Source organism: Pundamilia nyererei, unplaced genomic scaffold, assembly GCF_000239375.1.
Source record: "Pundamilia nyererei isolate P.nyererei 1_Seehausen unplaced genomic scaffold, PunNye1.0 scaffold00138, whole genome shotgun sequence".
NCBI lineage: Eukaryota > Metazoa > Chordata > Actinopteri > Cichliformes > Cichlidae > Pundamilia > Pundamilia nyererei.
This window is the reverse complement of record NW_005187539.1, coordinates 1,267,297-1,292,119: the sequence shown is the minus strand read 5'-3', so window position 1 is coordinate 1,292,119 and position 24,823 is coordinate 1,267,297. Positions and strand designations below refer to the sequence as shown.

At 40.7% G+C, this 24,823-nt stretch overlaps 1 protein-coding gene across 1 annotated transcript in view; it reads left to right on the top strand.

The window, feature by feature from the left end:
• Nucleotides 1-473: 473 nt before the first annotated feature.
• Nucleotides 474-24,823, top strand: part of ntrk1 (neurotrophic tyrosine kinase, receptor, type 1) — a 45,314-nt gene continuing 20,964 nt past the window's right edge. Inside the window, exons 1-12 of the mRNA XM_005744057.1 lie at nt 474-853; nt 8,137-8,211; nt 9,260-9,331; nt 12,387-12,455; nt 13,967-14,115; nt 16,349-16,491; nt 17,092-17,233; nt 19,658-19,984; nt 21,819-21,833; nt 21,943-22,001; nt 22,090-22,192; nt 24,102-24,257. Of these exons, the coding sequence (XP_005744114.1) occupies nt 657-853; nt 8,137-8,211; nt 9,260-9,331; nt 12,387-12,455; nt 13,967-14,115; nt 16,349-16,491; nt 17,092-17,233; nt 19,658-19,984; nt 21,819-21,833; nt 21,943-22,001; nt 22,090-22,192; nt 24,102-24,257 (1,507 nt within the window). The 5' untranslated portion in view covers nt 474-656. The remainder of the gene's footprint in view (nt 854-8,136; nt 8,212-9,259; nt 9,332-12,386; nt 12,456-13,966; nt 14,116-16,348; nt 16,492-17,091; nt 17,234-19,657; nt 19,985-21,818; nt 21,834-21,942; nt 22,002-22,089; nt 22,193-24,101; nt 24,258-24,823) is intronic.

Genomic DNA, 24,823 nt, shown 5'->3' with positions numbered 1-24,823 from the left:
GTCATCACTGACCTCCTAAGTGTCAACAGTCATGAACCTGCCAGCAATTGGGACACAGTCCCTCCCAGAGCGCTGTCACTCCCAGGGCATAGAGATCCATCACTGCAGCCGGATGTTGCTGCAGTGGGGAGAGCGTGAGTCCGCTGCTGTATACATCCAAGCACCCAAGAGCCCTGACTTCTTGGCTTGGCTGGCGGGACAGCAGACTTCTCACCCGGGAATGGGGGAGGAGGAGGAGGAGTAGGAGATGATTTCACCACCGACCATATCCCCATCTCCTCTGCTCATTATCATCAACACACACCCTTCACCTCCACCCCTCCCTCTCCCCCTTTTCTGAGGTGTCTGGTGACTCTGGCCCGTGGTATATTGCTCCTCCCTTCATCGTGGAGGAGAGAAAAAGAGGCTGCAGCCCACTACTACCATGTCCCAAGGGCCCCTTTGCTTGCTTTGCCTGCCTGCCCCTCCTGCTGCTCAGTACAGCTGTGGCTCAGTACCAGACCCTGACCAGCTGGGATCTCAACCCTTCCAGAGTCAAGAGGAGGATTGTGTGAAAGCTCTTCAACACTCTTATTCACTCTGCATTAGCTGAATTACACTGACTCTAACTACAACTGCCAAGGCTACTGGTGGAGCTGAGGAAATCCTTTTTTGAGATGGCTATGGCACCTCGGGCCCTGGCACTTCTGCTGCCCCTGGTGCTCATCCTGCTGAGCCCGGCACCGACTCCCACCCTGGGCGGATGCCCATCGGCTTGCCGGTGCTCTTTTGCCATGCTGCAGTGCCTGGAACCTAATGGCATAACCAGCATCCCGCCGCTTGCTTTGCAAGAGAGCGAGAACGTGACAGAGATGTGAGTACGATGTGCACCTGCTCTGCATGTTCCTTTGAATGAGCATGAGTGTGTCAGATGTGCTCACATGCCTTGATGTTGGTTGTCAGCCAAGCTTGATTTTCTCAGTTTGTGTTCACCTTATGTTGTCACTAAAACTTGTTTCAGTGCCAGAGTTTTGGTTTTAATGGGGCAATTTTCCAAAGCCTTCACATCTGATGTGAATTCTCACATTAGGGCCACATTTGTAAATAATTTGTGGGCTTTTTTCAGTTTAAGAGAGTTTATATGTCTGCTCTGGGTGTTTAGCTCTACAGTCATAGCTAAGGTTGTGCATATGCGTGAGATGGAAGCAGAAGTAGCCCATAGACAGAGTTCAGTAAGACACATTGACTTTATTCTTCTTTTAATGCTAATGCATTATAAGTTTCTGAAGTTCAAATGCACATGTACTTTAGTTTTTCATTATTTTCATATTAAAAAGTCAGATACAGCTTGTACTGTGGTAAAGTGGTCTGTCACAACGCTGGTGATGTCTGGTTGTGCCTCACAACATCTTCCATAATTTCTCATCTCCAGAGAATGATGTCATTGCTAGCCAAATTTAGGTTCCTCTTGAGGTAAAATAAAGCTTCTGCTATCTGAGATGCATTAGAATGTCAGTAATTTAGACACTTTGGCTATTGGCAATCAATATTGGATCTGGAGCTGACAGTAACTGCCACAGAGTGATGGAAACTGATGTCTTCCAGCCAGTCTGTGTCTGTGTCCCTCATGATCTTCAGTGGATCTCCTCGCTCTACTTTTGGCAGTTTCAAAGTTTGACCTCTTTTTGCTGATGATATGTCAGGTTTGAGTGCAAAGTTTTCAGAATAATACAAATTTATCGCATCACATAAACTATGTGATGATTTCTTGTTAGTTATATTTAAGGGAAGGAAAAAGAAGTTGTACAGGTGCATTATAAAGTTTAGGTGGAAAAAATATTTACTTGATGTGTCATAGTTAAAAACACATACTAGACTATCCAAACCATGTGTAGAAAGTATTTCTTAATTTTTGTGGCTCTAATATAAATTCCATTCTTGAATGATTGTCTGACCCGCTAAGGTTGGTCTGACCGAGTACGTCTTCCTTTAGTGGGCTTCAGTATGTTGGTAAAATATGAAATGGAAGATGGCTGATCTGTTGATTTTTTTATTTATTTATTTTTTGGTTAGTTAGTTCTTCACAACCAGACATCACGCTTTAAAAAAAAAATCATCACCCAGCTGATTGACAGGCAGGCCCTGGGGAATGTGCTTGAACAAAACTCATGAATAACTGAGATGAATTGAGATTTCTCAGTCTGCGACAGCATGTCTGCAGCAGATGACTGTTATTTAAAATTGGCTTTTTAAAACTTTGCACTGAAAAAGAAGTAGAAAACTGACCACCTGTGATTCAAAGAAAGCTGCTGTATTATTATGCAACCCGCCATCAGCTCCAACATGGAAAACTAAATGTCACTCTCCGCACCGCCACGCTGTTCTCTCTTTGTTCCAGTTCCCGGATCTGAGCAATTAGCACCTGTTAAGGAACTAAACTTCTGAAATGCTATTTCGTTGGAGAAAGTCAATCCACTGCCACTTTCTACTTCTATTCACCTATACTCCCCTTCTTTTTTCCACTGTACTATAGCCCCTCTATCACACCAGGTGTTTCCTCGTATCTGCAGCTGAACATGCTTGGTAGGGCTCAGGTTGAGGCTTGACATTCTCTCTGAAATCAATAAGCGAGTGGGCTTCTGTTTAGCGTAGTGCTCTACATGCCAGCAAACAACAACACTTCTCTGTATTGGCGGTGCAAGGGAATACAGCCGATATGTGGAACAAACAAGGGGCCATTAACTGTGGAACACAGGCTGAAATTCATCATAAGCTGAGTTATAAATTCAATTTTGTGAATTGCCAGTCAGTGCCCCCACCCGGGAACAATAGATGATATACAACCCACTTGGCTCAATCCAATAAGTAAGGGCGATGGGTGATCCTGGGCCCACCTGCCCTGTAATCATATTATTGCTGTGTGGGTCAATCAGACATGAATAAAAAGGTTTGTGTGTTGCAGCTGACAAACAGCGAACTGGGAAGTTGAAACAATGGCACACGCTGAAAGTGACCATCATTAATTAGAAATTAGCACAGGTATGTTTATGGCATAGGTCCAGTCTTCTCTTTCTTTCGGTCTTATTCATTTTTCGATTGCATAACCTCCACTTTTGCACATTTTTCAAACCTGTGAATCATAAGCTGTAGCATAACCATAAATTATCGAGAGCTGACCTTTCTATTTGGTGTTTGCATGCTCATCTTTTGCCTTTGTGGGTCTTTTTGGGTTCTCCTGTTTCTTGCCACAATCCATCGATGCATGTTAGGTTAGCTGGTGATTCTAGATTGACTTTTTCTGTGGATTTGACAGTTAGGGAAGGCTGGTGACCTGTCCAGGGTTATCAAAAGGTGACTGTAGTTACTGTGACGTCACCTATTGGTTTCTGGCATCCCATTATGAAGCCTGGAGATGAGCATTTCCTTTCATTTTGAAACATAGTATCACCAAGATTTACTAAGTAGACTTCTATGTTTTATTTAGAGTGACCGGAAATGAGTGACTGGGCCAAAAAAGTCTTTACCGGTGTGAAGTCAGACTTTTATTGGACCAAAGTTTTATTGTCGTTTCAGATAAAATGCACATTTAAGGCACTTTAATTTTTCCAACAGAGAAGCTAATCCAACCCCAACAAATAAATCCAACATCAAACCTTTATTAAGAAAACTGGAGTGGAGCAGAAACCAAATTGTGGAGTCTAGAAACCCCTGTGCCTACATCCATCTTTTATATACCGTCTATGGCAGCAGTCCCCTTTTTTTTGCCACGGACCAGTTCAATGTTAGACAATATTTTCACAGACTGGCCTTTAGGTGTCGCAGATAAATACAACAAAATAAAATCATATGACCAAGACAAAACCTGTGGTATTTTTTAAATATAATAATAAATGAGAATTCACAGTGTAATTGTGTAACTTTATTAGCAGCGTCCTCCTGAGATGCACCAACAACGTTGAGAGTAACATCCTCCTCTCTGCCCCTTAATGCTCTCTGGTTGCTATGGTAATGCCTAGATATTTTTTTCAAAATAACAAAAACAACTACAACACGGGAAAAGACCCAGGGAAACCGAGTTAACGATAAAAACCCTGAAAACCACAAATTTCACACCCAAGCCCCAACTCTCACAGCCCGGTAGCGAACGACTCACGGACCAGAACCGGTCCATGGCCCGGGGGTTGGGGACTGCTGGTCTATGTCACAGCTAATGTCATTTCAGCAGAAAAGTTAATTAAGCAAAAATGTAAATGTTGTTTGATGTTTAGAGCAGTGATATCCGATATCCTTGCTCTCAGGGATTGCTTGTAGATAATCTGTCCTCTTAGCTTAAACTTTGGCTATCGTCAGCGTGAGCATCCATCACAAGGATGCATGACAGAAAGTAAAGAAAAGCATTATAGGTCCCCTTCAAGCAAACAGCATTCATCAGCTTTTGAATCATATGTAGGATCTCACCTTCAGGGTCGTTCTACACGTCCTCACATAGCCCTTTCAGCTCATGTCACAGGTTTTGTTGGAGGAAAATAGTTTGTTAGTCAGCACGAAGCTTTTCTCAAAATATCGTTTCCCATTTTAGGTAAAGGTTGTATTTGTGAATCTTTTTTTAGCGGCTTGGATTGAAATTTCAACAGCTGAACTCTTCTGAATAATTTGCAGCTACTTAATCATTGCTGAATGTTTTTAGTAATTGCATTAATCAAAAATACTCTTACCTCAATGAAAAATATTTTATTTTGAAAACATGATATTTTCAGTGTTTTTATTCTTTGTAAGTATTGTTTTTTTATTGCCTAAAATGTGTTGGGGGGAAAAGATCACTCTGATGATTTAGAATTCAAAAACTCAATAAAACTTATCAAATATGGCACACTAGGCATTAAGGGGTTAAGATATTTGATTATCATTCAGTGGCATTGTTTCATAGGTACATAACCACTCAAATGTTTGATCAGAAAGGCCATAACTGACTGTCATTAATCCAACTAGTGATCATAGATATTTATTTTCTATTTAGATATACAACAGGTTTATCTAATGCAACTTCATCGTATCAAAATACTAATTGATCACTGAAAGAAAACATTTTCTGGTTGTGTTAGCACAGCCTAAAAGTCCTGTGCTGATTAAGGAAGCAGTTTGGCTAGTCGAGCCTCTGGAGCTTTTTGTGGGTTTTATGAGAAATTACTTTCTTTTGAAATTTGTCAGAGTATTCCTGGTCTAAGAAATGAAGGCTATTCCATGTGGAAAATTGCCCCCGAAAATGGAAGATTTCATAAAACAGTGTGTACTACTCCCATCAGAGAGCAGGGCAAACCGGCTCTAAACAGAATAGAAAGAGAAGTAAGAGGCCACAGTGCACCGCTGAGCAAGAGCACATCAGAGTCTGAGAAACAGATGCCTCATAGGTCTTCAACTGGCAGCTTCATTACTCTCAAAACATCAGTCTCAACAGTGAAGGGCCAACTCCAGGATATTGGCTTCTAGGCAGAAAAAGGTACATGTGAAAAGGGCAAAATGGGCAAAAAACACAGGCAGTGGGCAGATGATGATGATGATGGGGAAGGGTGTTATGGACAGATTCTGATGTTTAAAGATGTTCCCACTAATGACACAGAACGTGATATTTTGGGGGGTGTTGGTGGTGGTAAAGTGGGAGATTTGTACAGGATAAATCACTTCATTGTACAAGACCGTGCAATATCTTATGGATGTTAATTGGTTTGAGCCAACAGGACGGTGGCACAAAGCACAGCTCCAAACTATGCAAGAGCTATTTAGAGAAGAAGCGGTCAGCTGGTATTGTCTTCAATGGAGTGTTCAGCACAGTAATCATATCTTGACTATGTGCTCATCAGACCAACTAAACCTATTATAGCCTCATCAGGAACCATGGGGTGAAAAATGGATCCAATGCACAAGTGGCAAAAACAGCAGTTATTCAAGTTGTCAAAAGCAAGTCAGTCCCCTTAGAGTTCAGCATTAAAAAGCATCAACGCCAGCAACAACTCGCAAGTCGTCGAAGAATGCACATTTTTCCTCGAGACCGGTGGTAGCCAGTTGGTCACTGACTGGCTTCCATGCTGGTGTGACTGGTGCCTAAAGTAAACCTCTGGCTTTGAATAACCAACATGGCAGGTGCCAAAATGCTAAACTTGAAACTTCGAAATGCAGAGGTGAGGTGAGTTTTGCAAAAGCAATGTTGTTTACTGGTGTTATTGCTCTCAGTATTCTGTTACTGTTATTTTTCATAGTGACAGTTTGTTTTTTACATTTCTGCATATTGTTTCATCTACGTACGATAGAAGTGCGTTAATACTGCAGAGAACACATCTTTAAATCTTTCTTATTATTTGTAACAAAAAACTTGTGGTTGTTTAAACATTCCCTTTCTATTTTTCATATTCTTCTCTATTGTGCTTGCCTCAAGGCAGTCTCCAGAAAAGGGCATTATTTTTATATTTTCTATTGATTCTGGCCATTTGGTTCATTTTACACTTTCTGAAGGATACTATAATGCATTCAACAAAGGGCTAAAAACACTCACATAAATAAAATCCTTCAATTTTTGTATCTACACATCTTTTTAAAAGCCCATTAAGTAAGTGTCCTCCTGAGCAAAATGAGCAACATTTATATGGAGCCTAGCACGGACTGGAGAGTTGGAGAAGGGCACAGAATGAGGTGGACAGATCTCCAGTGAGATCCTTGGAAGGTCTAAACTGGCCATCTATTCAGATATCTCCTGAAAAGAGCTGGCTGTCCTTCCATTGAGTGCTACATCGATCTGCGGCTCACTAGTTATTCTGAGGTAGGCTCTGTCTGGAAAAGTGGAAAGTGACTCATTGAGAAGAATTTCCCGTTCGCCTGGCACATCTTAGGGCATTATTTTTCCCCCCACATGAGTGGCACATTCGCTTTTATTAGGCTTTGCCATTTGTGCGTCCCTGGACTTCTTGCCAGGGTTTGTCATCTGCTCTTAGTCTGTTTTGTGGGTGTTCAAGTTCCAGGGTTGCATGTCCCAAACTGTTGTTACTGATGCTTTTTGATATAACCTTCATTAAAAAAAAAAAACCTTAATTATATTACACTGGACCTTTGTGCACATCTGAAACAACCAATTTTAGCTCGCTTTCCACTCCGATTAAGACAACTTTATTTTCTGTGCTCAAAGTCAGAGTGCGTGCCTGAGGTGACCATACTAAGAATATCTGCTCTCACTGAAAGTTTGAGCTTTTGGTTGATATGAGCTGATCTCATCACTTGAAATTTAGTTTGATCTTTGTAACAGCATACATATGAGAGAAAATTAAAGTATAATTGTTGCCTTTTAACTAAGAAGCTGGTATTTGTATAACGTTGACATACTGCAGGTCAGTTTGCTAAAAGTGCAGAAAAAGTGTTTTAGCTTTTGCTCATGTGTGACTTCCAATCTTTTGACAGGATAGTATATTTTCATATCTGTTTAAGATAACTCTCATGTGAGGTAGATCTGATACATGTCTGACATACTGACCCGAGTGAAGAACCACTGGGATGAAACTGGTTTCCATGATGCTGTTCACGTCACATCAAGTAGCTGCCATTGCTCTTCAAAAGGCCATAATTACAAAGGTGGCTGGGATCCTCTTCCTCAGTGTCATGATGCTGACTTCAGTGGCTTCCAGGTTTATTTCTGGACAATGTTTTGTGTGACGTTTTTGTTACCGTTGTTTTGATTGTTCAGTTGCTGCAATCTTATATTGACTACGCATAAAATAATTGTTACCAATCAGAGGATAAAATCAAATCTGAAATATAAATCCTGCTTTAGCTTCTTTTTGTTTAATTTAGAAACTTTATGTCTTTTCATCGTGTTTCTTGGGGGTTTGAGTACAAAGCACCTGTTTTTTTAAAAAATGTAGTTATTTCTCCTTGTTGCTGTTATTCCTGCATCTTTCCACTGTTGGAATTCCCCCAAAGAAAACGACTTCTTTTCTGGTTTGAATCAAGTTCAATCAATCCTTTTATTAGTCTTTTTTTCTTTTGCATATTTCCTATTCAGTATGAGCTTACAGTATATGAATGTCTACATAACAAAAGACTGAAGGTCACAACACAATACCTTCATCTAACTCTCTCTCCATCACTTTCTGTCGTCCTTTCTTTATTAACTAGTTACATAGAAAACCAAACCGGCCTGGAGAACATAACAGAAGTCGACCTTATCTTCTACAGAGAGCTGAAAAACCTGTAAGTCATTCTTTTCTCTCAACTTATTTTGAGTTTGTCAACCTATACAACCGACTGATCTGTCCTCTTATCATTGTTGTGTGTGTCAAGTTTTCTATTCTCACACTATACTTCAGTCAGAAAACTGATGTTTGAAATGATTTTCCTACAGCAGGAGAATAGAGGTAGACTGGAGTCTAGGCTCTGAGCACATTACTTCCCGCAGATATGATTATCTTGCTCAAAGCCTACAGGTGGATGCTTAGGCAGAGGAGGGGTTGAACCAAAAGGGAGTGATGAAGGGCAGCAACACTCACATATCAGAGGGATAGATGGGACATTTTTAGTTTAAATAGACTCACAAAAGCAGGATTGGTTTATTACCCCTGAAGAAAGTGAGGCATGTGCCTGAACTAGTTTGCAGGATTTGCTCCATTTAGTGTTTACTCTATTACGAGACAGAAAGAAAGCTCAAAGCTAAGATAAAACAGTCAAAGCTTATTTTTGGGAACAAAATTAAGCTCCAGCCTCAAAAGTATGTTCGCATACTTCCCAGACTGTGTATCTGAAAGTGAAATGATCTTCTTACTTCTGAGTTTGTGCAGAAATAGACAAACGTTGAGGTTGCGTGGTGATGCAGTGGTTAGCAAGAAGGTCATAGGTTTGAATCCGCTGGCTGACTGAGACCTCTATGAGGATTTTTGCATGCCTGCATGGGTACTCTCCTGATACTCAAAGGACTATGATGTTGCATGCATGACATGTTTGCTAGTTTAACTGGTGATTCTAAATTGGCTGCAGGCGTGAATGTGATGGTCTGCTCCAATGTTTACCCCACCTCTCAACAAATGAGAGTTGGGATCGGCTCCAGCGCCACCGTGCCACTCTAAATTGAATAAATGGTTAAGAATGAAAGGATGAACTAAAAGTCAGATACACTGTGTACAAAATGATTAAACGACAAGGATTAAAGTTGTTTTCTTTCCAACAAAGACAAACTTGATTATATTCCAAGTGTTTTTTTGCTTCTTGATTTTTCATGTTCATTGTGCTTTATCATCCTCTCCAGCACAGTCACATTTTGCAAGCTGAGGTTCATCTCTGCCTACGCCTTCCAAAACAACCTCAAGCTTCAGTATGTGTAAGTGTCCTTGTTGATACCGAAGGATTGTGTTCCCCGTGTCGTGTTTTGACCTGTGGGCCGGTCATCCTGTTTGTCGCTGTCAGTCAGCCGGCTCTTTGCACATGTCACATGAGATTCAGACAGCTGTGTCCTCCAATCTGGAAAATCATTTTGGATGCACATTAAACCATGAATGACTTTTTTTTTTGCATTTTATTAAATACATATTAGTTTATACTTTCCTGGCTGATTATATTATATGGTACTTTTAATTCAGTTGTCTGCCTGTGCAAAACACAATTAATATATAGCTTCAGCTTTCCATATTATGTGGATTTATGATCATTGATTAGCAAGAAATTGAATATTACATGGATCAATAGTGAAAACGGTTCATAGCTGCAGTCCTAAAGTCAGTTATTACTGATAAAATATCTGTAATTATAAAATTTGATCCAGTTATAACCACCAAAAAGCTAATTAGCAAGAAGCCTCATTGTTAATTACAGCCTCTACATTGTGTTGCATGAAATTATTTTTTCAGTCTTTATTTTTCCAAACATTGTAGCTTCACGGTCCATTCCCAGCAATAAATAATACCAGGAAGCCTTATCGACCGAAACCATCAAATTTGTCTATTCATCAGCCAGCGACCCTTATCGCCACCATCTTGTCCTCATCATTTTACTGAGCGTGTGCAACATGTCCAGTGTTGTTTATCTGAAAGACAGCCGGGTTTCGAGGACCATAGATGGAGGGGTAGTGGTGGTGGTGGTGAGGCAGGCAGGGTGAGCTCAAGAAATTGGAGAAGACATCCACCAGTCACCTTTTACTCGCTCACTTTGGCGGATTATCGACAACTGATGCATAATAAATACACTCCACTAAGGGTCCATTATCACTTAATCAATATTTCACTGTGGAGGGAGAGGGCGGCTGGGTTTGGGTGGAGTGGAGGGCTTTCTGTGTGACAGATGTGTTTCTGAGATTAAGGCTGACTGATTGCAGCCAAACTAAGCACTGAGCAGGGAAGCTCAGTCGACTCCAACCTCTCTTTTCTCTCTTCCTGCTCTCATTGTTGTATGAACAGCAAAAATGCATTTTGTAAAAAATGCTCATATAAATTGCAAAAAGAGAAAAAGAGAAACGAGCTGCTGTTCGTGCCTCTGCTCTGCCCCTGTGGACCGGGGGAAGAATCGAGTCTGGTAATGGATAAGCCCCAATGGCTAACCCATCTGACATGAACTTTTGGGGGCAAGGAAAACAAATAATTGAACCCTTGGTCCTGTCAGAGTGATTATGTATTGGTTTCCATTTGGACGCTCCCCAGTGTGGCTTTCTGTCATCTTCAGAGGGAGGTTTATTTACAGGCTGATTCCTGGGAAGTCTGAGGATCATTTGTGGTGATATTCAAGTGGCCTGAGAGGATTGACTAAAGGATATGTAGCATTCGATTACAGTGTTATTATTGTAAGTCGGCATATACGGTATGATTTGATTCATCACCATATTTGAAATGTTTTGAAATCTTAACGAGGAAACAGAATAAGGAGTGTGTTTGGGTGGGTAGGTAAAATGAAAAAGACTCCCGTTCCTACATTTGAGGTCTGGCGTATTGAAATTTGAGATAAATTGTAGTGGTAATAGTAGATATTGATGATGCTGTAGACAGCTAACACCAATGTGATGTCTGCGCGGCGTGAGGCACAATGATGTGTGCCCCATGCAAAGATGTTCATGATGATATTGCTGATGTACTGAAGTTAAATTGGCCTTCTTATACTTTTATTTTACATCAAACACATGTACACATAAGGCTTTAGACTGCTCTGAATGCTTGATTTGACACTGTTGTGTTTGTTCTTGGCTCTGTCTGATGTCAGTAAGAGCAGATATTCTAAATATAGTAATCTCAGCCACACAAAGGGAGGATAGCCCCAAGGGAATAGGACAGGCTTGTTAAAGACAGCTGTCGAATGGAAAGGCTGCACTGGATGAAAAAAGGAAGGATCAGAGCAAAATATGTCCCATTTAAAAAGAGAGATTATGTCATTGTAATCTTTATTTTCTTAATCATCTTAATTTAGCATGTTAACAATATTAGCATGTTCACTGTTACAGCTAAGGCTGGTGGGGATGCAAGTAATTTTGTGTTTGTTTAAAACAAATTGTAACCTATTAAAACTTTCTCAAAACACAGTTGACCTTCTAAATGGTCAGAAACGCAGAATTGATGACATTTAAAGGAGCATAAATGTCTGCTCCAAATTTAGCAGCAGTTCATCCAGATGTTTAAGAGACGTGAGACATACAAGTTAAGATAAAGAAAGAGTCTGTGACTCATTCTCATTGACTCATTCGCTGCCTTTGCTACAGCCGTTTGGCCAGTAAAAACCCAGATGTCTCGGCGGTTTTCATAGACATTTTTCAGACATTTCTTCGATACATGTGAAATTTTTTTTCTCGATATGTATTTCTTTAGCGTATTTGACTCCAAAGAATTACTGCTGGGCCCTGTCCCTCACCCCAGAAGTGTTTGCGAACTGAACTAATCACCTAATGTACTGAACTCTAAGCAAACACTGAGAGATGTGCCGGGGGTGCTTGTGAATGTGGCTTCTCGGCTGGTGTGAAATACGTGCCAAGGTAATTGATCAGGACCCATTTGGATGCATTAACGTTTTCCACTGAGTGTAATTCAAGGCAGGTACACATTGTTCTGAAAGCGAGCAATCAAATCACAGCGTGACTCAACTGCAGAACAGGACCAGATTACTACAAAGAAAAATAACATATTTACTCGAATCTTTCCTTTATTTCGACTCGTAATAGCTTTGTTTTGGTTTGTTTTTGGAACCACGCTCCTTCACAAAGCAACATTTGAACAGACAGCACAATAAGACAACTATTGTCTGTCTGTGCTGCTGGAAAGGTAAAATCCAGACACAGCAAAGATGTCACATGTAAAAGCTTAAGGTTAAATGATATAATGGCTGCATATCAATGGAAAATGCAACAAAGGAGAATTAAGAAGTGTTCACAATGTCACCTGTCTTCTCTTTTTGTTTGACAGAAACTTGGCATCAAACTCTCTGGAGCACATCAGCTGGAAGGTGTTTCATTTTCTGCCTCTGCTTAACCTGTGAGTCTATTTCGAATTTGGAGTAAGAATACTCTCTGTCATCGAAACCATTTTAAATTTGTGTTAGCTAGCGTGGTAATAAAAATGTAATACTTTTCAAAGGTACAACTTGGGTAACCATCTGTTCTGCAGCAGCAGACCGCATGAAAAAATATGGCCATTAGTGCCAACACATGACAGAGCTTTGTGGTTACCCTCATAGTTGACCTCAGCTCTCCATCCACACAGTGTGCATACAGTCAGTTGGTCACATTACCTTCACAGAATTGCTCTACAAGCTTTAAGTTACCCAAGTTGAATTTTCTGGATAAAAATAGAGTGCATTTGGAAGAAAACTTGACTGCACCAGGTGCAAGAACCTGCAGCTGGATGGCTTTGAAAGTGTGACAATTGCAGAGACAGAGAAGGAGAGCACAATCTTTGGAGTTTTGATTATACTTTGCACCAGAAACTCATATTTCAGAAGTCAGAATGTGTGTTTTATCCAGCCTTCGTATATCTGTTTTCCACTGACTGAGTGCTGGAGCTGATGCAGGGGCTGTTCTACGCTGGATCCTCTTCAACACCAGCCTGCAATTGGAAACATTTTTCCAATTGCAGGCTGTTGATTCTGTCATCTGGACGTAGAGTTTTCAGTGGGTTAAACGTTTCATAACTAATCCAAGTGCCTTCTTCACATCATGTTTGGATCAAGACAATTTCATTTTGTCTCATTAGTTTAAATTCATTTAGTTTCTAGACTAGATATTCTTATTTCACTTAGTTTTTATAATTTGAAAATAGTTTTAGTTTAGTTTTTATTTAGTTTCAGTGTTAGTTTTAGCCCTTTAAATTATTATTTCTTATTTTTGGAGGGCATACAGGTGTAAAATGAGTTCATTTGTGGATTTCACCCACTTTACTTAAAGTTGGGCTGCAAGTGAGCTGAACTAGCAACTGCCCAGTATAATATGGTCATGTGACCAGCATGTCAGGCCACAGTGACCTCATGGCCCAGTGCTGTTCCTGCTGTTTCTGTTTCTGATGAGAACTTTGGTCAGTTATACTTTTGCTGTTAGCTTTTTCTAGCCCAAGGACAGAGGTGTTATTGAGCATGAAACTAAACTAACCTGGGAAACAGTCTTTGTGCTACATCTATAACTACACGTCCTTAATTGTTGATTCAATTCAGAGGTGAACATATTTAGATATTGTAAAGTTAACTGTTTCTTTTCGAAATTGTCGTATTCTCTCAGCAAAACCTTACCGCTCATGTAGTTTGTAAGGTTCCTGAAAGTATAGAAGCTTGTCTGTACGAATGGTTATTTGCTAATTAAAGATAATTCTTCAAGGATTTATATCAATTATTTTATACATTCCTTGTCATGCACTTGTATTAGAAGCTTTCAAATGAAACACTTGGAGGGTATTTGTATATAACAGTGAGTTAAAACTGTTTGCATGAGGACTGAACGTGTTTTTGATTCATGTCTAATAATTTCAAGTCATTGTTTGTTGGTTTCTCTTTTCAGCGTTTTGAGAGACAACCCTCTCATTTGCTCATGTGAGCTCTACTGGCTGAAGCAGTGGCAAGAGCGCGGTGACCTGGATAACCAAATGTTGTCTTGCTTGTCCGATGGCGAGAAAATATCCCTTTTCAATTTGATGATAGAAAACTGCAGTGAGTATGCGTTTCATTGTTTCTTGTTGAGAAAGCTGTAAAAGGTTTGACACCAGTCAGCTGTTATGATTTAACACAAGCCAACAGGTTTTATGACATTACCAGTAGTTTATTGGCAAGTCATGCTACACGTGTGCTGGTTGCACACGTGAGATCTGGTCAAAGGTTTGGGTTTTTGTTTTTAAAAAAAATAATGTTCTCACCTCATGCGCAGTTAAACCCTGTTCGCCAAAATCGAACCTCAGGCTTCAGATTGTTGTAAATGTTTGATTTTCAATATTTTTCTCCGTCCTTCTGCCTGAGCTCACACGACTCAGCACTGACTTCCTTGTATGCTCTGGCTCTGCCATAGATTTTAAATAAAAGATGGACGTAGCCACAGTGATGTCACCCAGTGGCTTCTAAACTCTGCATTTTGAAGCATCCACTTAACTTTATGGCCGTCACAAGTCACCATATTTGCACAAGAGGATGACGTTATATAGACTTCATGAGCACATTGCACAGCTACACAGTCCTGCTAAGTAACAGTAACTATTAACACTTCTTTCAATAAAGCTGAAACACAAGATTAAAAAATCAGACTCGCTGCCATAAAAACAAGGAGATGCTTGCATGTATTTATGTTTTATATCCTTTTTAAAAAGCTACTTTTATTCCTTCCCAGTTGGGAGGTTGGGAGTCACCTTACTACCATGACAAATATAGACTCTTAATCCTAATCTTATTGGATAGTCTGTACATCACTATTACCAGTCACTATTCATTGGTAATTACATAAATAAGTAGAGCATAAGACTGCCTGTGAGAATCAAAGCACTCAGGCTGATAAAGGTAAGCCTCTACTTAGTCAAATGGGTCAGTTATTAAAAATGTAGACTTAAATAACTGTTTGTGGTTTGCCTAAAAATCTTTATTAGTGCTATGATTTGGGGTTTCTAACTATGGGAGTCTATAGTGATCGTCTAGATTTTGGAGCCAGTCTCAAGTGGCCACTCGAGGAACTGCACTTCTTGGCACTTGAGTCCCAAATTTTGCTTCTTGTGCTGTGTGTGAGATGAGGAGGAAGCCAGGCGAGGAGCAGCCAGTCAGAAGAAATTGGACTTTTTATGAGGTTGAACACCAGTCGAGATGTGCTGTATGTGAGAGCCAACAGAGTAAGATCACACATAAAACAGTCTTTAACTGCACGCTTACTAGTAAAAGTGTACTGTCTCATATACTGCCAGTATAATAGGGTAGCCTTTTAGAGCGAGTAAGAAGCACCTTTGCCTAATCCAGTATTTCTGAGAAGTGAGAATGTTTCTTAGAGAGCGTCTCTCCCGTGGACTACATGTGAGAAAGGTCAACTCTTCTCCAACCTGATTCTTCAGAAATTCTCCACAATTCATGTGTGAAAATGACACAAGATAAAAAGCATGTTTTAAATATGTGAATAACGCGAGGCTCAAGTGGAGCCCCTTAAAAGGTGCAGAGCTGGAAATGCGCAGCCTGTAACACGACTTATGGATTTTTCTTTAGGGCAGAAGAACTTGTTTCATTTGTATTTGTTAAACCACATGTGGTGGAGATTTATTTTGTAAAGTTCATCAGATCGGGGCGATCGTGGCTCAAACAGTTGGCAGTTCATCTTGTAACCGGAAGGTTGCCGGTTCGAGCCCCAGCTCGGACAGTCTCGGTCGTTGTGTCCTCGGGCAAGACACTTCACCTATCGCCTACTGGTGATGGCTAGAGGGGCCGATGGCGCGATATGACAGCCTCGCTTCTGTCAGTCTGCCCCAGGGCAGCTGTGGCTACAACTGTATCTTGCCTCCACCAGTGTGTGAATGTGAGAGTGAATGAATAGTGGTATTGTACAGCGCTTTGAGGGCCCCGAAAAGTGCTATATAATTTTTTAATCATGTTTTGTAAGCAGTATTTGAAATAATGCATCTACTTCAAATTGCCTTGAAAAATAATATGTTTTTGTTCCTATTCAGGATATAAAAGGCTGCAAAAAAGCAGGTACACCAAAATGTGGGGAAGAAATTGGCTCAACATTGTTGCTCTAATCACATACAGCAGGAACTTCTTGTTGCCAGGAAACATATGAGAGATTTTGTCCCTGTGCTGTTTTTCTAAAGAGCTTTGAAAAAAAAAAGGAGGAGTTCAACTCTATACTTAGTTGCACCATCACAACAGCAACCTGTGTTTATTGCTATGTACTCTCATGCTGTCTGTCCTGCACTCTCAGGCCTGCCTGAGGTGAAGATTACCGCCTCACAGGATAAGATTCTGGAAGGAGGCAACCTTACATTCGTATGTGAGGTGGAAGGAAGTCCCACTCTCACCGTGAGATGGCAGACCGAGGCCCTCCACTCTCACTTTTTTACCAAGGTAGCTGAGAATTTTCAGCATGTGCTCAACAAATACAAAATTAGTTTTTCTTTGTTTTTTTAAGATGTCATAGTTTTTCCTCTTCCTATGATCCCCGATGGACTGGATGATGCTCAGATCAGAGCTCTGTGTTATGAAAATTGACTTTCTATTAGTTTTTTTATTAAATTTAAAAAGAAATTTTTTAATTTAGTCTCTCTCCCCAACCAGATGCGGCAGATGGCCCCGCCCCTCCCTGAGCCTGGTTCTGCCAGAGGTTTCTTCCTGTTAAAAGGGAGTTTATCCTTCCCACTGTTGCCAAACTGCTTGCTCATAGGGGGTCATCTGATTGTTGGGTTTTTCTCTGTACGGTCTACCTTGAGGTAATTGCTGTATCATTGTAGTCAGGGTTTTTACATTGTGGTGCCATTTCTGATCTGCTGTAAAGCTCTTTAGATCAGCTACATTGAGCCTAAAGTGACATAAATCACCTTCAAATGCGGCTCTCTAATCTATTGATCCGTACTAGAGTAAATTGGGTCTCATTTCATCGTTGTAACACGTATACCTCCAAGCGATGTATTTGTAGTTAAACACCTTGTCTGTGTGTGCCGGCGGTAGCTGCAGGAGAGCAGAGACTCTGCGCTGGAGCTGGTCCTTTACCTCACCAACGTTTCCTCCAAGGACAACCTACACAACCTGACTTGCGAGGCCGAGAACCAAGCTGGGCCAGGGGAGAGGATGGTGCAATTGGACATTGAGTGTAAGTGCCTGCAAAATAAAACCGAGCTCTTGAAAGCTCACAGGCTCAATACAAATCGTCGGGCTTAATGGAGGTTAGGGCGAGAGCACACTGGGGCCATTTTCTAGTGCAGGCAGGGTGGACAGCCAGAGAAAGGGAAAAACGCACTGCACTGATTTCTTCTAAATGCCCCTTCTACAAATACGAGTATGTACCCACCATGCTTCTAATGGAGCTCTCTGTCACCTGCCACTCACTCTGCCGACTGGTGAGTAGTGTTAAAATAGTATAAGTGAAGTGCAGCGGGTATGGCTTGCTTTTTAATGCAGGGATACAATGAGAGGACAAAAGAAAGTGAACTCACCTCACCTTGCTCTTAAAGAACTCCTTCACCTCATGTACTTTTAAATTACACTTGCAGCTTGACCCTGGAGGTTTACTGTTGTTTTCTCCTTTCGGATGCATTAGTGCATCTGGAAGTTGAACAATGAGGAATGACAGCACCCAGCGGTCCCACTGAAGACAGAGTCAGATGCATTAGTGATACATTACTGACAATACTACCCAAACAATATCATATATCACCAACTCAGTGACACTCATTAGAAAATAAAGCCAAAAAGAGCAGGGGCGCCAATCAGCTGAGGCCAAATGCACAAGCATCAAGGGACAGATAATGAGCATCAGGAAAATGAGGCTGATAACCCGTGCTAAGATCTGATTTGAGCCTGTGCTAATGGACTTTTCCCTCCTACACCGGAAAACCGCTTCATCCGCAGTGATTGGCAGTCTGTAAATGCGTTAGTGCAGCTAATCTATCAACATCGGCCCCCCTGGTGGACGGACTCTCGTTAACCGCTAGCCCTTTAATTATTCTTAATTACCTCCCAGAACAGTGGGTGTTTACTGCTGAGTGGCTCTCTGTGCCATTGATTCATGGTACTCGTGTGGCTTCCCTTTCATATAAAAGAGCTTTTCTAAATTGTGCTTTTTTTTTTAAACTTCAAGTCTGAAAAGGTGAAAGCAAATCATCATTTTTGTCAACATCTACTGTCCCAAAAGATGGTGTCTTGCCTGCAAAGCATCCAGTTAGCACCGACTCTACCTGGACTGGGGCCAGAAATCATTTATTGTGTTTGCCATGTTTCACAATGTTCATTGTATAATTCTGCAATGAAGTCTGAGAACTGGCAGGCTCATTAAACATAATTCTAGCCTTCCTTTTCACCCCTGCAGTGAAATTGCTTGTGTAAGATTAGCAGAGGTCGCTAATGGATGATTAGTTAAATGTGATAAATAGCACTAATTTTCACTCGGTGTAACAGACTTTAGCGAGCCCTCGGTAAAGAGACGAATGCCTCGGTATCTCCTTAGCGCAGCACTTTCTGGGGTTGGGTCACGGGTTAAGAGCAGCAGAATGACTCGTGCACATCAGGGGTCTCTGCAGTCGAGAGTTGTGTTCGATCTAAACAAAGCCATTTCCTGTAACTTCATGTCCAGAAGAGCTTCCAGGTAGCATTTGTGGTCAGGGGCACGACAACGACCAGGATTTCATTATTCATAGCAGGTCAGCGCAGGTTTGCAGTGCAGATGGAGAGCATTGATTCTTGGAAACTCAGAGGCAACCTATAGAGTACTGACCTGCTTTGTTATGTGTGAGTAAAATGCACATTCAGCATAAAATCAGGGCTGAGCATATATAATTATTATTTGACTGTAAGTGTATCTATGTGTATTTCGTGGGAGAACTTTTTTAGTATGGGCAAAGTTGCAAGCATAGACTGTATACAAAAGATGGACATGACCACAGGTCGAGTGTCTTGTTATTTTTTAATTCAGGGTTGGCTTTGATAACTTTGATTGATATGTTGGTTGCAATAATAAGACTTGAAACAAATGATTGAGACCTTAAACTTGTCAGTAAAATGTTAATTTGGGTCATAATTTAAGTGAGCTGTAGACTACAAAATCTGACTTCCTGACTTTCATCCAGAGAAGTTCCCAATGAGGTGATTTCATTGGTTAATCTTTCTCTGATTGATTGTTTTGCCTATGACTGAGTGTTTTAAGTCAGACGCAAAACCACAGAGTCTTTATAGATGTATTATATTATATTATGACTATGTTGTATATAATATTAAGTGCTTAGCTGAAAGACTGGAAACGGGTGGAACCAACTAGTCAGATGCAGTAGAACTGAGCTAAGCTAACTGTTTGCACTACACAAACATGAGGATTGAGTCAATATTCTCATTGAACTCTTGCCAAAGATTTATTTCCCAGACTAGCTTTTTTACTTTCTCAGTTGATTTTTTCCATCTAAAAATACATTAAATCAAATCACCAGGACACCATAGACAGTTTTTGAGCTCATCTTTTCTTTAGAAACTCATTTATGTCTGTGCTCTGCTACTTCACAACTCAAAACTCTGTGTCTCTTCGCAGTTCCAGTCAGAATAATCTTCCTGAATAATGCTGTGCCGCAGCACCACTGGTGTTTTCCGTTTGCTGTGGACGGCAATCCCGAACCAAACATCACCTGGCTTTACAACGGCAAGAAATTAAACGAGACCAGATACATATACACGCAGCCCATCGTAGATTCAGGCGATGGATCGGAGAAGCACGGCTGTCTCTTCCTTGACAAGCCAACCCACGTCAACAATGGCAACTACACTCTGATTGTGGAGAACAAACTGGGAAGAGATGAGGCCACCGCACTTGGGTTTTTCATGCACAACCCCTTTGACAATTTTGAGGGGGTAATTCCATGTGAGTTCCTGTTTTGCTACTCTAAACTAAACTACTCACTGATTACTAATTATCTCCTAGAGTCATGTCTCACTTGGCGCCATCTTGAAACATCTTGAAAGCCAACTCTGAGCACATTATTTGGCCAGTTATTTTGAGGCCTTATCCAAATGAGCCGGGACATAAAACCTGGATGTGTAGAATTATATGTTTTATTAATGATAAATGCTACTTTAAAAGTTTGCTGATATTATACCAAAATTGTAAAAGGTTCTAATTCTGCTTTAATATCTTTGTAATCACTTAAATGTTATTAATTAAAGTCATTAGAAGTTTTTCATCATCTTGTAATATCAACTATAGCTGCTGGGTTTCCCTATGGAAATCACATTAAATCAATTACCTACCAGAGATGAAAGAATTTGCAGACATCTTAATCATCACGTGTAGAATAAATATCTTTATTTCATCTCCAGGTTTTCTTTGCATTATAAGTCACTTTAAAAATCAATCAAGTGAACAGCGTATGTGCCCGTGCACTGCAGTGGAAACCACTGATTACCTGCCTGATTCCTAGATAGGGAACCAAGATGACCACCATCATCTAGAGAGGAGGCATCTAGTCTTTCCTGGTGCCAACCTGTCACATATGCAGCTTTGTGTCTTTGGTTTAAGTTTGAAGGAAGAAGAAGGGCATGCCTTTTATTTTGAGCAGTTATGTTATTTATGGAGGTAACCTGCTATCATTTAATTTATTGTTTTGGCCTTGGCCTACCCTGACATTAATTTAAACTCCTGCTTTTGTGGCTCTGTGATCAATAAATACAACATATATTATCTGTGGTTCTTGTGGCTGCTGAGGGCAAGGGAGATGGATGCCTTTTATATTGTGTCTTGGCTGCCCGTTGATGGGTGTAACAACAAGGTTGGAGGAAAGTCCACTGGCAGCCATACTGTAAAAGCCTTCAGTCAGTTATTTGAACGGTTGGTCGCTGGGACATAGAAAACTGTATAGAATCACCACAAACTACACATGGAAGCCCCAGGAAGCTTACATGTGCAAAAATCTACATCTACCTACGTCTTTACTATGATTATCAGCATCGGCTGCACAGATCACAGTTTAGCGACAGCCACGAGGCCTGTGGCATTTCATACGCCGAATGTGAGACATCAGATCCAAATGGAGAACGCAACATTGCATTCACAGGAGGGTGATGAAAATATATAATATATAAGAAATAATAATAGAAATAATATTTAGGAAAAGCAAAAGAACTGGAAGAAAAGTTTTGTTCAAATTGTCCTGTTCAGACTTTATAGTCTTTATATATATATCTCTATCTATATCTATATAGATATAGATAGAGAAAAAATATATATATACATAACTAACAATGCAACAAATGAAGAGCTTAATGAAAACAGAATGGAGAAAATGATATGAAGTGTTGATAAAGAGCAAAGGTATCATCTGGACTTCAGTGTGATTGAATTATATAAACTGTATGATGATAGTACCAAGTTATGTGCCGGGAATTCATAGCGGTGCTCAAGGTGTGTTATTGCCCTTCAGTGTTAAAGTGATGAGGAGTGAAGAGGGAGCACATTAGATATCTGACAGAGACAATAATGTAAGTGTCACTTAAAACGAATTGATCGTCGCACTAGTTCTGGGGATTCTTTCTATGTCGTGAACTGAAAGGTGTCGACCTTACTGCATTGTGATTCAGTGCTTGATATGTAGAAATAGCCAAACTAAACAGAGTGAATGCACCGTGAGAAGCGCATGTTGCATCATGGTACTCTGTGCTGTTTGCTCATAAATGTGTTTTGTGCTTTTCCCACATGCAAGACGTCGTGGGTCAAAGTAAGTGTTCAGTTGATTTTGAGTCTATAAAATATCTCAGCATGTCCTTTGAACACTGAATGGAGATCTACGTGTCATTTTATTTGTTGCTCTCACTCCTGCCCCGCAGGTCCTACAAACAAATCAGACATGGACGTCACAGAAAACCCGGAGAGTCGGATGTATTTGGTGCGTCTGTGCCAACGCTTCTCAATCCCAATGCAAAAGCAGCAGCTAATGAGTGTTAGTGACTGAAAATACAATGTTTGTTTGACAGGTGTATGTGGCCGTGGGTCTCGGTGTGTTTGCTTGCAAACTTCTGCTCATCATGGTTTTGGTTGTCTACAAATGTGGCCATCATTCCAAGTTTGGAATTCACAGTAAGTTATTTAAGTTTGGCTGCAAGCTTGAAATTAGGCACGAAAGTTAAAGGAGAAGCCTGATGACACTCGTCTTTTAATTGGAACTGCAGTCACAGACAGTAATTAGCTCTAATTAGTCTAACGGCTATTTCCATAATAAGAATCTTAGCTCTGTCAAAAGATTTTAAAAAAATAACTTAATGGGGCTTTTAATGTTCACTACTTATTGTATATTAAGTCTGTTGCTTCATCGTGACTGGAGAAAGGTGAAAAAGGACTAGTTATGGTTTTAGTTATTCCCTAACCTGCCCGAGAAACTGGGCATCTAACCCCAGGATATAAGAGCAATATCAGGCTTCTCACCTATTGTGACTGTATTGTGCATGAATGACAAATGTCAATAAATGATATGACTGGGACAACTTTTGTATTAAAAGGAGTTTGAGAGGACTGAGTGAGCTGCACCTCTGTAGCTGCCTGCCGCTCATCTGCCTGAGGTTAGCGGCAGACTTACACATGTGCCTTATGACAAGTCAGTGATATTCATTTCCGCTCAGAATTAGACTCCTTCCTGCCACTTCAGTCACCTATAATTTGGTTTCTAAAGGTTGAAAACTTTTCCCAGATGTGTTGCAAGACTTGTATTTCTTTCAGTAACAATGTGCTAAAAGGTTATTATGGTTTTTTTTACTTATTGCAGTTTTCATGTTTTCATACTCAAACTTTTAGAGTCGAAGGGAGAAATGAAAGTAAAAGCTTTGGTAGGAAAACACTGACGTGCTAGAAAATAAATGAATTATGGAAGGAGGTAGGTTTATGCCTTGTTGGCATGCTGTCAGACATCGATCAAGAAAAAGTGACCACAAACATTACACAAACGGATTGTGGTCACATGAAGCACAGGCTTTAATCACATGGTTTTTCTATAATGGACAACAGTAGCTCTGTTTTATATATATTTTTGCATCTATGAAGATTGCATTCATTGCTCCCATCAAAACACACCTGGATCCCCAACCAAACACTTTGTTCAGTTGTAACGGGAGAAAATTGTGCAGATTTTTAAAAGTAATATAGATGTATTAGAGTGAAAGGAATCTAAGGCTTTACATGATTTTTCTATGCGCGCCTCTGAAGAATGTATATGGAATAAGTCAAATGTTCTGCCAAGTAACTGTTTCAAATCACAGATGGTTCTGTCAGTCTCTTAAAAGGTAATGCACAGGAGAGACGGACTAATATAGGATTTCCACTGAGCTGTAACTTTGCTCGCAGGCAGCCACTGTGTCGGCTAAAGTGCCTTAATTATTGCACGAGAACGGCGGCAGAAACCTCCCCTGGCCACCGCCATGGGGTGAGGGCCATTAAAGAGGATGGCTGGATGGACAGATGGATGGCTGGATGGATGAATGGATGGATGCAGGAACACACACACACACCCTTCTCACTCTCAGAGTGCCTAAGTGGCCCTGATTGCCTAAGTGGACCCTGCTCCCTCTTTCCTTCCTTCCATCGCTTCTGTGCTCTCTTATTGTTGTTCCATTTTCTACCGTGTTGGACTCTGGGGGTTCTGTGGTTTGCCTTCCTAAGTGAGGTTTTACAATTTGGACCCCACTTGTTTGGCTTTTAATACGCACTATAGTCGGGGGTTGCTAACCGCCCAGGCTTCCTGTATGGTCATATTTTTTTCACTTCAGTGTGCCCTGATTGCTGCATGGTTGATGATGGTGATTATTAGAGCTTGTCATCATCTGTCACCATGGTACCAACAAATGTGCATCCAAGTCAGTAATAGTGAATGCCAGTTCCTCGAAAGGAAAAATGGGTTCTGAATTGCTTCTTTTGATGGCTGCTGCAATCACAGATGGTTGGAGACTGATTAGGTCTCATTTCTCTCATTTTTATTGGCTTTGCTCCGTTTCATTAGGATCATCAGTTCTGGGGAAGGAGGATGACCTGGCCGTGTCACTGCGCTTCATGAACTTTGGTACCAGCCCGCCTTCCTCCGATGAAGACTCTGGCTTGTCTAGCTTCGTAGAGAATCCACAGTACTTCTGCAGCATAATCAAAGACAAAGACATGTGTGAGTGTTACAGCAGAGCCTTTCAGATGCTTGAATACACTCATGTTTCCCCAAAACCTGCATTTTGACACCTTGATTGTAGGTATTCATTTGCTTTTTCATTGGGAATGTTTCATTCACCATCAGTGCTTGCTGATGAACTTCTGTAATGTTTTATTTGAATGTCACAGAAAAGTAAACAGAATTGATGAAGTGTAGTTTTACTGCGAGCAGGACATAGAGGCTTTTTTCTGATGAATCATATTTTATATTTGATATTTTTTAAGAACATCATAACCAACATAAGACTAAAAAAATACATGCACGAGCTTCTCATGTTCCTTCTTTATGATGTTGCAGTCATTGGGAACGGCTACGTCGATCACTACAGCCGTCTTCCCTTGTTAGTCTACCACCACTATGTGTGGTTGGTTAGCCACCACCATTTTGTCCATGTCCGTATATACTAGGGCTGAACGATATATTGCATTTGCGATAATATCGCGACATGATCAAGTGCAATTTTCTAACCGCAAAGGCTGCGATTATACTCTGGACATGTCCAAATTCATGGGCTGCATCCTCCT